This window comes from Pogoniulus pusillus, chromosome 31, assembly GCF_015220805.1.
Source record: "Pogoniulus pusillus isolate bPogPus1 chromosome 31, bPogPus1.pri, whole genome shotgun sequence".
NCBI lineage: Eukaryota > Metazoa > Chordata > Aves > Piciformes > Lybiidae > Pogoniulus > Pogoniulus pusillus.
The window spans coordinates 8,016,138-8,031,199 of NC_087294.1; the positions used below are offsets into that span (position 1 = coordinate 8,016,138).

The 15,062-nt window shown below is 46.2% G+C and overlaps 1 protein-coding gene across 1 annotated transcript; it reads left to right on the plus strand.

Annotated features, from left to right (window-relative positions):
- Positions 1 to 1,061: 1,061 nt before the first annotated feature.
- Positions 1,062 to 11,642, plus strand: PERP (p53 apoptosis effector related to PMP22). The gene is made up of 3 exons (XM_064169322.1): positions 1,062 to 1,351; positions 8,457 to 8,600; positions 9,228 to 11,642. The coding sequence occupies exons 1-3, from the start codon at positions 1,141 to 1,143 to the stop codon at positions 9,461 to 9,463; spliced, it is 591 nt and encodes a 196-aa protein (XP_064025392.1). The 5' UTR covers positions 1,062 to 1,140; the 3' UTR covers positions 9,464 to 11,642.
- Positions 11,643 to 15,062: the final 3,420 nt, after the last annotated feature.

Genomic DNA, 15,062 nt, shown 5'->3' on the forward strand with positions numbered 1-15,062 from the left:
TGCTCTCTTCTCTCAGGTGGCCAGCGCCAGAACCAGAGGACACAGCCTCAGGCTGTGCCAGGGGAAATTTAGGCTGGAGGTGAGGAGAAAGTTCTTCCCTGAGAGAGTCATTGGACACTGGAATGGGCTGCCCGGGGAGGTGGTGGAGTCGCCGTCCCTGGAGCTGTTCAAGGCAGGATTGGACGTGGCACTTGGTGCCATGGTCTAGCCTTGAGCTCTGTGGTAAAGGGTTGGACTTGATGATCTGTGAGGTCTCTTCCAACCTTGGTGACACTGTGACACTGTGATACTGTGAAACGACAGGATATATGGGTCTTGAGTACCACTTGTGGGCTATGCCTGGCACAGTCTGGTTGGAAGTCAGAGCCTAGCTGCAATCAATCACTCATTAGCCAATTATTAGGCACCAGGCATTTGCTTAACGCTGAGCTTGACGCCAGGCAAGTGATGGCTTCCCTGTCAATGATGTCACATCCCTACCCTCCCATAACACATTTCTTCCTTTTTGCATGAACATTGCCCTCGAACTGGCAAAGTTCTTGATCTCTTAAACTGCAAAGCAAGTTTTTGCAAGCTTTTGGTACCTGAAGTGGCTACATCCCTGGTATCATCAACGATGGGCAATGGAGATCAGTCTGTCCAGCGAAGAGAGGGGAGAAAGACGAACAACCTCACCCAGGAGGTGGACAGGGCCTGTGAAAGCTTGCCAGAACCCAACGTTTTTGCTGCTGCTTGCGTCCTGCGGTGGCGGCGCCACGACAGAGAAGCGGGGCCAGAAGCGGGAGGGTGGCAGCCAGCACGGGGGTAAGTGCAAGGCTGAGTGCGGGGCGGACGAGGGAAGGGCCGAGGGCTTTGCGGGGTTGGCAGGAGCCGGGGCAGGGCGAGGAGCGGGGCCCAGCCCCGCGTTCCCTCCTCTCCTCTCCGCCGGCCCCACCGGTCGGGGCCGCCGCCAGGCTTAGTCAGAGGAATGTGGGTGGGACTGCCTCCTCCTCCGGCGCCTTAAAAACCCGCTCGGATCGACACACTCGCAGCGTCCCGTCCCGTCCCGTTCCGTCCCCGCAGAGTGTCCTTGGCACACCGCGCCCCAGCCCAGCTACTCACGACGCCCGGGCTGACTGGGTGCCCCGACGGCCGGGCAGGATGGTGGTGTGCGGCCTGGCCTGCTGGCGGTGCCGGTGGCTCCTGCCCCTGCTGCTGGGGCTGGCCATCATCATGGGCATCATCGCTCTGGCGGGCAGGGGCTGGCTGGAGTCCGAGTCGGCGCCCTACGTGCAGCAAGCGTCGCTGTGGGAGAGCTGCACCAGGGGCGAGGAGGATCTCAACTGGAGCTGCGAGTCCCTCATGGACTATGGTAAGCGAGCAGCCCTCCGACGGAGCCGCGGCGGAGGCTGGAAAGTAGCGGGTGCAGTGGGTGCTGGCGCCGTGAAGTGCTCCCCACTGCTGCTGCGGAGCGGCGCTGCCCCTCGCAGAGCCACTACCGATACTGTCTCAGGGCTTAAACCAGTAAATAAATACTGGCCTAGGCTGCTTCTGAGCGAACTTTTCAGTGGGTGTCATTGTGAGAAGCCACAGTGTTGGAGTTTTGGTTTGTTTTTTATTAGAAGTTATTTTTCCACCAAAATAGGAGATCCAAATGGCCACAAGTTGCTTCTTCAGTTTGCTTTCTCTCAACGACCTGCAGGCTGCAGTTGCAGCAGCCACACCTGGCACAGTCCAGCTACCCCTCCCTGTGCCGGTGGCCTTGTACGGTGCGTGTGGGAAGCCTTCATACAGGGTGTCCTATGCGGAACCACACCTGGGCAATGGTGAAATAGTCTTTACTTTATCAGCCCTCTGGAGGAAGACTGCACTTCAGTCTGACCCGACCTGTGGCGATTAGGATGCTTCCTGACCTGCAGTTCCAAACGGCCTGATGTGGGTTTGCAGGCAGAAAAAATACGCTGTTTCCTCTGCATCCTTCTCTATTGCACTGGGGCCCAAACCAAGGGATAATTGTGCCTGGGTTTTAACTTGCTGAGCTGCTTCTGTATCTGACATAACATACTGCACACTCCCATTTTCTGGGTTGGGTTTTTTTTTTGTTGTTTTGGTTTGTTTTCTCTCTAGAATATGTGGATCTGATTACATCTGGTTTCCCTGCAACCAGAATCTTTGTGGATGAATAAGCAGGTCCGCCTTAAGACCCTGGATGAGAGTACTTTGGGGACTGGGAGGCTGGAAGGGTGTGTTTCAGCGGAGAGAGCTGGGGCTGCTTCCTTGTGCAGATCCCTTGCCGCCCGACACGACGGGCTGACTTCCAGAAGCCTTTCGTTGCAACACTCCTGTGTAAGCTAAATCCTGAGTATATTGGATGAGCAATGGCTTCGTTTCTCAGCCAGGTGGTGACTGCAGCTTTTACTGGAGGTGAAAGAAATCTGACTAGCTTGACAAAAATACCTGTCTCCCATGTTAGACAGAGAAGAAAGGTAGCGTGGGGTTGCTGACACTTGCATTGCCTAGGGAAGAAGCGTTAGTGCAGTAGAGCGACTGAAATTTGCCTTCTCCTGTAGTGACACTGCTTCTCATGTCCCTGAGCACTGATGGGTGTGTGCTGCATCAGCCCTCAGCAACTTTCTGCTGTTTTGAATAGTTGAACTGTCAGAGAGTAATAATATCCTTGATTTTACTTATTTACCCCAAAACTTATTCAAATCCTTGGTTTATTTATACCAGCTTGACTTTGCCTCTTTCAATTTTCATGACATCAGTACCACTGTCTACTCAAAATACCCTTTATGTCTGGAGACAGGGTGTAACATAGGAGTTCAGGTTTTGTTTATTTTGCTTCCTTTTGTCTATGCTAACTCAACTAGGCTCAAAAAAAAAAAAATAGGTGAGGGCATTTACAAAGGAAAAAAATGCCTAGCAGGCATTTACAGCACTGCTGCAGGAAAATAAAGGTTAATTAATTGAGGTGCATAACTTGTGTTTTGCATACGATAAATGCGTGCACCCCAAGCATCTTGCGCCACTCCTCCTTTTGAAACAAAAACTTCAGAGTGGAACCCCATTAATAGAAGGCTCCCTGAGACAGTTTCTTAATTGAGCTGCATCAGTATTAAGAAGATGAAGAAAAAAAGCAGACGACTGACTTGTTTTAAATGGGGGGGGGGAAAGGGGCAGGCACAGAGAAAGAAACATTTGCAAATAAGACTGTCTGCTTAACTGCACTGCTTCTGGATGCACATTTGCAAATACCACATCAGAGGGAAGAAGTGGAAAGGGAAAAAGAAGAGTAGGATGTCATTTGGTAGGGAGGTGGTGACCATTAGAGCTGGTTTGTGTCTGGCAAATATCTGACTGGCAGTGTCTGCCTATTATCAAAATGCAGAGCTGCTGTACTGCACTATAATGTGGCTCAAGATGACCTAGCTTGGACCATTGCAGGATGAAACTGATGACTGTACGTTAAAAAACATACCAGTAAGCCATCGGATCTGGCAAGGATTGTTTGCAGTGTGGTTACTTGGAGATAGCAGCTGTCTTCATAGTGATGAGGTTGTAAGTGTAGGAGCAATATTAGTGGGTGACTGTGTGCACTGCTCCCAGTGACTTTGCTTTAAATTATCCCTAAAAGATGGGCGTGTGTGTGTGCCATAATCAGCATCTCAGGATATTAGGGGTTGGAAGGGACCCAAGGAGATCATTGAGTCCAATCCCCCTGCCAGAGCGGGACCACACAATTTAGCACAGATCACAGAGGAACAGAGGAACACATCCAGACAGGCCTTGAAAGTCTTCAGAGAAGGAGACTCCACATGCTCTCTGGGGAGACTGTTCCAGTGCTCTGTGACCCTTATAGTAAAGAAGTTCCCCCTTGTCTTGGGGCAGAACCTCTTTTGCTGCAACTTACACCCATTGCTCCTTGTCCTATCACAGGAAGCAAGTGAGCAGAGCCTGTTCCCTGCCTCCTGACCAGCCCTCAGATGTTTATAAACATTGATTAAATCCCCTCTTAGTCTTCTCCAGACTAAGAAATCCCAGGTCCCTCAGCCTCTCCTCATCAGGCAGTGCTCCAGTCCCCGTATCATCCTTGTAGCTCTCCTCTGGACCCTCTCCAGCAGATCCCTCTCCCACTTAAACTGGGGAGCCCAAAACTGAATGCAGTGTTCAAGATGAGGTCTCCCCAGGGCAGAGTAGAGGGGAAGGAGAACCTCCCTTGATCTGCTGGACACACTCTTCCTAATACACCCCAGGATCTCATTGGCTTTCTTGGCCACAAGGGCACATTGCTGTGCCATGGGTAACTTGTTATCCACCAAGGCTCTAAGGTCCTTCGCCACAGGACTGCTCTCCATAAAGCTGATCCCATAGAAGCTGACTTTCTTACACTCCTAAGAGCTAGTTGGCAAGGGAAGCATTCATCTGGATCCTTACTAAGTGAGGGAAAAAAAAAGGTGGAACATAAAAGTAGGAGCCCAGCCTTTGTGAATCATGTTTCACTGCACCTATGTCCCAAGAAGCATGGACTTTGATACCACATATTACTGGTGAGGCTGAGTGCATGTGTTGACTTCAGTGAGGGGCCAGGTAAATCAAAGAGGAATGTTACATGAACATTTGTTTTTCAGTACACCTCTTTTCAGGCATTCTTCTGTATGATTCTCAATGCCAAGATATATTAGAGACAAACCAATTTAGCTTGTTGTGTCAGCTCAGTGCAACCACTTGGAAAATGCTAGTGGCAGAGGCGTGGCAGCTGATGTCCCTGGATACACCCCAAACCTTATTTACTGCACCTCTCCAGTAAAAGATCCCAGCGAGCAGGTGAGGTTGATGGCCTTGCCAGTGGGCTTTCCTAGCACCCCAGGCAGGTGCACTTCCACTGTGAGTAACACAGAGCTGTTAAAAGTAGAATTCTGCCTTTCCTGAGCTCTCAGCAGAACCAAGTAGCTGAAGTGAAGTTTTTACTAGCAGGCTTTTATTTAATGTTTGGTGGTATAGCGACTACTGTTCCTGCACTACCAAAGCCAAAGCAGAGCAGTGATTCCCAGTATTAAATCCCAGCCAGCACTCCCAGCAAACCTTTGGTTCTGACCTCTCCTGTGGTCACTGTGAGTATTGCCTTCACCAGCCGTGCTACCATGGAATTTTGCTCATGTGAGCAAGAAAATACTACTGACAGCACTCTCCTGCTCACAGTCCATTCTTCTTCTGTTTCCTCACAAAAGCAAGTATTTTTTGGCATTCTGTGTAAGGGGCTTTCAAGGTCAGAGGAAAATTGGCATTTATATGCAGAAAAATATTAATTACAGTGTGAAAACTAACTTAATCTGTGCAAGCCATGGTAAAAACGTCTACCATAAGATTCCAGTTGCAGATACCAGCGAACTAGCTTCTGCTTTTGCAAGTCAGTGAAGAAAGTTGAGAAGGGCTTGTAGCTTCAAATGCTGTAGCAGTCCATCTTCCTGCTTGGCTATTTTCCCTGTCATTTTTATTAGTTTCTAAAGGGAAATCTAGGTTTAAACACATCCTGTCCTGTAGAGCTTCAGTCTCCTCTTTCGTGAGGCTGAGGCGTGGCTGAATAAAATCAGGAATTACAACACCTAGGCTCTGCTGCCTTTTTAATTTTCACATTTCTTTAATTTCATCATGTTGCTGGTTCTCATCAACTCTAAATAATCCTGACTCCTCCCAGCTATTTGCACGATAGCATTTGCAGCTCAGTTCCTTTCCATACTCATCATTAATCAAGCGATGTAATAGAAGTCTTAATCCTTCCTAATAATTATAGACCTTCAACGCCTGTGCAGTTGTTTTCTTTTTTCAAATGTTCTTTCACCACCACATAATTGATAAATGCTTTTCTGCTGATGAGGTGCAAAGAACTTGACTCTCCTTTGATGCAAAGCCGACCTGGGAAATGCTAATACCTGCAACTATTCTTCTGCTTTTCTGCTCTCCTGTTTATGTAGCCCCAAATTATTGTGATCTTATTGTTTGACATCAGTTCAGGAGAGATGTTGAGGTACTGGAACGTGTCCAGAGAAGAGTGATGAAGCTGGTGAGAGGCCTGGAACACAGCCCTGTGAGGAGAGGCTGAGGGAGCTGGGGGTGTTTAGCCTGGAGAAGAGGAGGCTCAGGGGTGATCTTATTACTGTCTACAACTATCTGAAGGGACATTGTAGCCAGGTGGGGGTGGCCTCTTCTCCCAGGCAACCAGCAATAGAACAAGGGGACACAGTCTCAAATTGTGCCGGGGTAGGTCTAGGCTGGATGTTAGGAGAAAGTTCTTCCCAGAGAGAGTGATTGGCATTGGAATGGGCTGCCCAGGGAGGTGGTGGAGGCACCATCCCTGGAGGTGTTCAAGAAAAGACTGGATGAGGCACTTAGTGCCATGGTCTAGTTGACTGGCTAGGGCTGGGTGATAGGTTGGCCTGGATGATCTTGGAGGTCTCTTCCAACCTGGTTGATTCAATGATTCTATGATAACTGAGTGTTCCTTCTTGATGTATGTTTGTTTTTAACAAATATCAATAAATAGCATTAATAGATTATTTAGTCTAAATTACTTTTCCCTGTATACAGTGGTTAAGTGTCCCTTTTTACTAGTTTCCCCTAAATAAATCCCATTGTGGAGACAATATCCAGTGCCTGCATTAGGTAGGTCAGAGAATCATTTGTATGAAAAGATCTTATCAGGCCACTGAAGTAGCTTTAATCTGTGGATGCTCATCAGGTGTCCTCCCTCGTCACCCTGCAGCACGGCTTTAGGGGGAAGGGCTGTGAAAGAGAAGCATGCACAAAGAGCTGACAGAGAACTAATCTGAAAAGTTTTTGCTGTCTTGCGTAGCCCTGAGAAGGGAGAGAAGAAAGGAAACCCTTTTCTGTGTTGTCTTGGGGTGGCAGTGTTAGTGTGCTGTGATCTGGCTGACAGACAGCTGTTGGGTTTCATTTTTAGTGTTGTAATAAGGGGGAAAGAAACCAGTTCAAGCTGACTTCATGATAATAGCTGCATAACATAACAATGCTTTGCATTCAGAGAGACGGGATGTATGTAATAGAGGTGTCTGAGATAGTTTTACTGCATTCTGTGTATCAAATGACTAGTTTTCCCATTTACACAACCAGTAGAGTGAGCTAAGGTGGAGGATTTTAACTCTTTAGGTAAAGATTCTCTCCATCATTGCCCTTTTCCTCTTTGTTCTTTCACTAAAGGAACAGAGGCTGTATCAAAAATAGGATGTCTCCAGAGTTGCTTCAGGAGTGTGGGAACAGAGAGCTCTGATGAAAGAGATTTTTTTTGGAAATCATTCTGACTCAGATCTTGCTGCTGCCTTTATTCCTACATTATAGGGAGCTCAGGATCTGACCCTGCCTCTGTCTGGATGTGTGAAAGTATAAACCCGTGTTACGCAGATGTGGGATGAGAGCTGTGATGACAGCTGACTGGAAAACAAAGCACTCCTCCCTATGGTTTAGCCCACGTTGGCAGGTTCCTCCAGGGCAGGAACACCTTTGCTTCTCTTTGTTTGCAATGGGCTCACCTGAAATCCTCCTTGGTTTTTGAAGAGCAGAGGGTCTGGCCACAATGAGGGCTATTTCACAAGCCCCTGTTACTACATGAGGGGCATTGCTGGCAGTTTTTCTGGGAGGTTTTCTTGCCTTTGCCTTGGCCTGTGGTGGATGAATTCTGGGTGCTGGTGCTGTTCTGCTGCTACACCACCACTTGCTTTGTGTCTGAGGCTCTCCAGGCTGCTGTTGCTCGAGCTCAAGAATATGCACCATTCCAACCCTTCAGATGTCAAAGTAATGATTAAGAGGCCTTTTCCACTTTGCCTCAAATTCTGCTATTTCTTCTTCACCTGATATGTTTTAGCTGCTTCTACATTCTTTTTTCTGCTATAAATAGATGTTTATGTTTGAGATCTTTCCCCTTGCCATCTCTCACTTCAGCTATTCCAAATCTATTTCTATTTGGTTATGCTAATTTTGCTCTGCATGCATTATTCTTGCTATCAACAAACAGGCAAGAAGCTATACACTGACAGCACTATCATTTCCCAGCAGTTATCTCCTGTGGTGGCAACCATCGTCTGCTCTCATACTTCCCTATGCATGGAAGTGGCTTTGGAGTGGTAACAATAATATAACATTCTCAGTGGTTGTGTGCCCTGTCTGCTCAGATGTGTGTGAGTCTCTACCAGATATGGAGAATCTCTATTACCATGCTGTGCTATGTCCCTCTTTTCAGCAGGACAGGTTAGCAGACAGGGAGTTATGTGCTGCGACACCAACAATGGAGTTTCTCTGCTCTGAAGCGGTGTGCTTTAGAGGCATCCAGCATTGCTGTGGCATGAGGCATGCTTCTTACAGTAAAGGATTTCAACAGAAAGTGATCAAAGGAGACCAAAGACCTGCCATGACCTAGCTCAGTACAGTGTTGTGTATAACATCTTTCTTGTTTTCTCTTCCAGGGTGGGGGAGAGCAGCAGCTGCCACGTACCTTGTTGGCTTTGTGATCCTGGTCATCTGCTTTGCCCTCGCGGTCATTGCATTCTCAATTGAGATACTCCGCTTCAACTTTGTGCGAGGAATTGGAGGCTTGCTCTTTGTTGTTGGTAAGGCTAGGCACAAAGACAAGGTTGTTTGAGGTCTAAACTGGGTGTCAGCAATAAAAACATGCTGGATGGAGCCTCCTTGAAGAAATAAGCTGTCTTTGGCTGATTCATAACTCGTTTTTGTAGGGAACAAGGGAAGGTTGATTTAGGCTCTGAGAAGATAATGGTTAGTGAAGCTCCAGTGACCTCTGTCAGTTAGCACTTTGCCAAAAGCAGTGTATGAGGGCAACCAGCACCTCTGACCCTGCATGTCATGCACTAAGATTTAGGAGCTGAGAGCCCTGGGAATCTTCCCACCTTCCTGAGGGGAGAAGGGTAACAGGGCTATGGTACAAGTGGGAGGTAACTAGCTCTGCAGGGATTACAGTGCCTGGGTGTAGGGCAGAGCATGCAGGTATGTGCCTTAGCAACTTGGGAATGTCAGCTGTAGCTGCTGCAGTCGAATAGGCATGGGGATGTGCCTTGGCCAGAAGTCACATAGCTCTGCAAGAATGTAGATTTGATAATTGAACTGAAGCTGTTCCTTACCTACTTTAAAAGGATATGCAGTTATCTCCAGTACTTCTTAGTAGTGGGAAATGTAATATATTCATCATCATTTACTCCTGGTTTTCTTTCTCTCTCTAGCTGCTTTCCAGATCATTGGACTGGTCATCTACCCAGTAAAATTCGTAGAAGAAATACCACTGACAGGAGATAATATGTTCAGCTGGGCCTATGGCTTTGGCTGGGCCAGCACTGTTGTTGTGATAGGTTGTGCTTTCTTCTTCTGCTGCCTCCCCAACTGGGAAGATGAAGTCCTGGGAAACATCAAACCTACATATTACTACTCCTCCCCAGAGAGAGCACCATACTTAAATTGAAAGATTAAATCCACGGTCAACTGTCAAAAACATCAGAGGAGCATTTCTGGTGTAAATTTGGTGCCTTTGTAGGCACTGAAAAAACTTGATCCTATTTCTCCAAAATATTTTTTGATAGCCCTGGTAATAAATGAGTAAAAATATTGGCATCTTTAAGCAAATAGCTTTTACCTGAGGTATTATTTATGTATTCTTATGTCAGTTCTGTTTGGGTGGCTTACTTGCTCCTCTCCCTCCCAGCTACCTGAGTCATCCTTATTTTATTCAAACATTTGCTTATGAATAAAGATGTAATGTTTCAGGTGTGGAAAGGAAGGGGCAAGATTTGGGTAATAGGTTGGATGTGATGATCTCAAAGGTCCTTTCCAACTTGGTTAATTCTGTGATTTTGAGCAGCCCATTAGAGAGAACTGCAAGCTGTTGTTTTCACCTCTGGTAAAATGGCCTTAAATGAAACTAGGAAAAACAACCTTCCTAAAAATGCTTTTTGTTCCACCAAAGTCAGTCTCAAGGAAGGAACTTCCTTAAGACTTGCTTCTCATTCCTGTCCTTGGGCTTTTGTTATTAGCATTTTGAATTAAGGGGAAAATAAAATTTAACTTTATTTTCCACCAGTTGATGCTCTCGGATGGAGATGTCATCTAAAGCATGGAGCTGGTTTGTACAACAGTGGCTAATGGAACACTTACTGGTTTGTTTTTTTTCTTTTCTGGCCACTACAGGACTTGTGATGGAGCCACACATAATTTAGTATCCATTGTCCCAGAGAAAATCAGTATAAACTTTCAGTCAGGTGCTGAACTATGTAGATTTTTATGTGGTATTTGAGAGACTTAGAAAATATGTTTGAGGGGAAGCAGTGTTTCTTTGTCACTGCAGTGTTTTAATTAGCACCCATGCTTTGGAGGGAAATCATAGCACAGGTGTTAAAAGCCTCCAAAAGTTTCTAAAGCATGATGTAGATACTCCCGAGTTTAAGAAACTCAGGGAAGCTTTGTGAGTCACTAGGGGTAACAGGTGAAAATAGAAAAGCAGCTCTGTGAGCAATTCATGTATGTGAACTTCACACAGATACCTGTCTCAAGGAGTAATGGAGGTGGATCCTAGCTTGTGTTTCTGGAGCCAGCAATTGCAAATAAATAGCCCAGCGAGGCAGAGCTGCATCTGTGTTGGCCACGAACCTGCAGCAGCTTATAGCAGATGTAAGTCTAAGTTTTGTCAGAGCTTTCTTCATCTGGGAAAGGAGAGGTTCTTTCATGGAGCTTTTCTTTCAGCTATTTCTGAGGGGAAAGCAAACGCTGTATGCTACAAGCAGCTGGAGACTTCTTTCTTACTCTTGTGAACCCTGCCCTTAGGAGAGGGTGTGTGGATGTCTGTGTGTTCATGCACAGGTGCAAAACAGGACTTGGCAAAGCATTAAGCAGCGTGCTGAAAAACTAACCTAGAACTAAGCTTTTTCAATGCCCAGTATTTCTTGTGTTATATATTGTATAGCTTTCTGTTTCGTAACACCTCTTCTAATGGAGTAATTTGATATATTGCATGTGATCCTGTTTTGGAAAGGCCAGGTGACTTCCAAAGGTCTCTTCCAGGCCTGCATTTTATAACTTTGCAGAATGTAAACATCTGCAGACTGAAGAACTGTTACAAGCTCAGCTGTGGCATATACAATCAACCGTATTTATGATTCTTGATGACAAACATGTTTGGGGTTTTTGTTGTGTTTTTTTCCTTCCCTGTACAGTATTGGCTGGTGGGGAGTGCTGTGTAAATTTACCTGTATCATAAGGAGTGATAGCACCTACTTTTCTAGTCAATTCAAGATATAGCAAAGAATCCCAAGGCTGGAAACCCCTTGCACTGCTAAAGGCAAGAAAAAGGATGCCCTTTCTAAAGAGCTGGAGGATAGTATGGTAATAGGGTGCAGCACAACTGAAATCTTTTGTATGTTTATTTTTATAAGCATTGCCATACCTTGTCACAAAAGCACAAATGCAAAATAAACTGGTCTCTGAATGTACTGGGAAGGGTAGAAGCATAAGCAGCATGTGACACAATTAAGATGTTCAGGAGAAAGCTGTTGCATAGAGTCATTGGTTGCTCTCAAGTGACACTAATGTATGTGGCATTGCACTGTGGTGGCTCTATTAAAACTGTTGTAACTGATGGCTGTTGAAAATTGGTGTTTGTGGTTCATGCATTCATTTCATAAACTTAAGCACTCATTCTTTCCCTCTCTTAACATGAAGATCAGTGTCCATGAAATGTTGGCTTTTAATAAAATGGAGTTAAGGATCATATCCAGGAGGCAGCAGCTCCATTTTCCAGTTAAAAAAGCTTGAGTATACACTGCAAACCACATTTGTGTTCTTTCACTGGAAGTGCCAGGCATAGAAAGCCAAAACCTCTTGACATAAAAGTACATTAACTGTCACATGGTGTCCCAGGCATGGGAAGTGTATTCTCTTTTTTATCAAAACTCTGCCACATACCTTTCTTCCACTGATTAAGAACCCTTATTGCAAGAAAGATAGGAACGTGCTGGAGTGTATCCAGAGAAGGGCCATGAAGATAATCAGGGGGCTGAAGCACCTCTCCTATGAGGACAGACTGAAAGAGTTGGGGCTGTTCAGTCCAGAGAAGAGGAAGCTCTGAAATGACCTTCTTGTTGTCTTCCAGTATCTGAAGTGGGCCTAGAAAAAAGCTGGGGAGGGACTTTTTAGGCTATCAGGTAGTGACAGGACTAGGGGGAATGGAGCAAAGCTGGAGGTGGGGAGATTCAGACTGGATGTGAGGAGGAAGCTGTTCAGCATGAGAGTGGTGAGAGCCTGGACTGGGTTGCCCAGGGAGGTGGTTGAGGCCCCATGCCTGGAGGTGTTTAAGGCCAGGCTGGATGAGGCTTTGGCCAGCCTGTTCTAGGGTAGGGTGTCCCTGCCCATGGCAGGGGGGTTGGAACTAGATGATCCCTGTGGTCCCTTCCAACCCTGACTGATTCTATGATCCTCTGCTATGAGGACAGGTTGAGACAGTTGGGGTTGGTCAGTCTGGAGAAGAGAAGGCTCTGAGAAGACTTTACTGTGGCCTTCCAATATCTGAAGGGGGCTGACCAGAGAGCTGGTGAGGGAATTTTTAGGATATTAGGTAGTGATAGGACTAGGGGGAATGAATCCAGGCTAGAAGAGGATAGATTTAGATTAGGCATTAGTAAGTTGTTCACCATGAGGGTGGTGAGATACTGGAACAGGTTGCCCAGAGAAGTGGTAGAAGCCCCATCCCTGGAGGTCTTTAAGGACAGGCTAGATGGGTCTCTGAGCAACCTGACCTAGTATGAGATGTCCCTGCTTATGGCAGGGGGGTTGGAACTGGATGACCCTTGAGGTCCCTTCCAACTCTGACAATTCTGTGAAACAGTGAGGAAAAGATGGAGTACTCAGCTGCTATTTGTCAGTGGAAGGCTTCAGTTCTTTCATTAGAAACCTCCACATTATGCATGACCTTCATGTAGCCCAGTACTAGTGGCATACTGTGTCTTAACTTTCTCCCTCCTTTTCACAGAGAGCTTATCTCCTGCTGGCCACTGCTGCATCAAACCAGCCTGTAGCTTTTGATTCCTGAACAGGCAGGTTCACCTCTCTCCTGATTTTTACAGAGACTCCCTCTCCTTGAGTAGCTTAGTTTTAAAACACACTTAACCACCTTGGATTTTGGCAGCTTGCATGGGTTTCTCTTGGTTTTTTGTTGGCTATTTTTGGTTTTGTTTGTTTGTGTCCCCCCCATATTACTTGCAATTTTAAATACACAATTAGGACAAATATTTATGTTCCTTTTAGATGTTTCTAAATGCTTTGAAGATAATTGGAAAGTTTGTATATTATCTTTTTTATTTACATGAAAAGCATTTCACTCCTGGTTACCTACCAGTCTGTATTCAACTGCAGCCTAAATCTGCGCTCACTGAAGTCCACTGAACCACTCCAGTGAGCTTCAGGCTGCAGGGTCACTTCTTCTAACCCAACCCTAAAGAAATGAGGGCATTCAGAAGAATCCAAGTATGCTTGGCTTTCATCTCAGGGGAAGTTGAAAGCAATCAAAAATGTGCATGACTGGGTGCCAGAGAAGGCTGATTGACCTGAATGGGATGATTAATGTTAGAATCTCATGGACATAGGAAACAGCTGCCACCTTCCACTGGGGTTTTCTATTTTCACATTGCATTGATGCAACAGGTGTCTAATTTTTCAGACAATTCCTTGATGAGGTAGAATTCTTAAGTATTGAACACCTGACCTTTATGTCCTGCACCTAAGGACTTTTGAACCTAGACTAGGTAAATAAATCAAGATAGTGTAGCAACAGATCATTCAAGGTAACCGTGGTGGGAAGTGCTACAGAAACAAAAACCACCCTTGTGTTAACAGGAAAGGTTACAGACACACAAAAGAGTTGCTTAGATCATTGAGCTCTTATGAATAAAGAATGGATCAAGCACATATTTCAATGGAAAACAAAATGCTTCAGGACATACACAACAACTGAGAGAGCTGAGGTACTAGTCTCATAATGCAGAGCAGTTACTGACAATATCACAGAATCACTGAGGCTGGAAAAGACCTCTGAGATCATCAAGATCCACCATCTCCCTGTGCAGTCCATTCCAGTGCCTAATCACCCTTTCTGTGAGGATGTGCTTCCAAATATCCAACCCAGACCTCCCCTGGCACAGTGTCAGGCCATGCCCTCTTGTCCCATCATAAGTCGCCTGGAAGAAGAGCCTGACCCCCACCTGACTACAACTTCCTTTTAGGCAGTTGTAGAGAGTGGTAAGTTCCCCTCTAAGTCTCCTCCAGGCTGAACAACCCCAGCTCCCTCAGCCTCTCCTCATAGTGTGGAACAGCACCATGAAAAAAAGATTTTTCAGTGTCAGCAGGTGAAGTTGCACAGATTTTATAATGAACACGGGAGGCAATATTCATATGCAGAATAAAGTATAGTCAAATCTGGAGGATGTGTTTGCTGAAAATAGGGATGCTGGGCTTCTGAATGTGATTCTTCTAACAGTTGTCTACGCAGGAGTAGTGAAATCCATATGCAATGAGTTCATAGCACCTGGGATATGTCAGTGTTAAATGCATGGGTGCAGCAGTGTCTATGTGTAGTTCCCATTGAGCAATATGCTGTCTACAACTACCTGAAGGGAGGCTGTAGCCAGGTGGGGGTTGGTCTATTCTCCCAGGCAACCAGCAACAGAACAAGGGGACACAGTCTCAAGTTGTGCCAGGGGAAGTATAGGCTGGATGTTAGGAGGAAGTTGTTGTCAGAGAGAGTGATTGGCATTGGAATGGGCTGCCCAGGGAGGTGGTGAAGTCGCCGTCCCTGGAGGTCTTCAAGAAAAGCCTGGCTGAGGCACTTAGTGCCATGGTCTAGTTGATTGGACAGGGCTGGGTGATGGATTGGACTGGATGATCCTGGAGGTCTCTTCCAACCTGGTTGGTTCTATGGTTTTGCTGTGGATGTGCAGTATATTTGTAAGAGAGGGACGATGCATCCACGGTGCCGGTCTGTGCCGGTACAATCAGCAGCCCTTTAAGCAGTCTGGGGT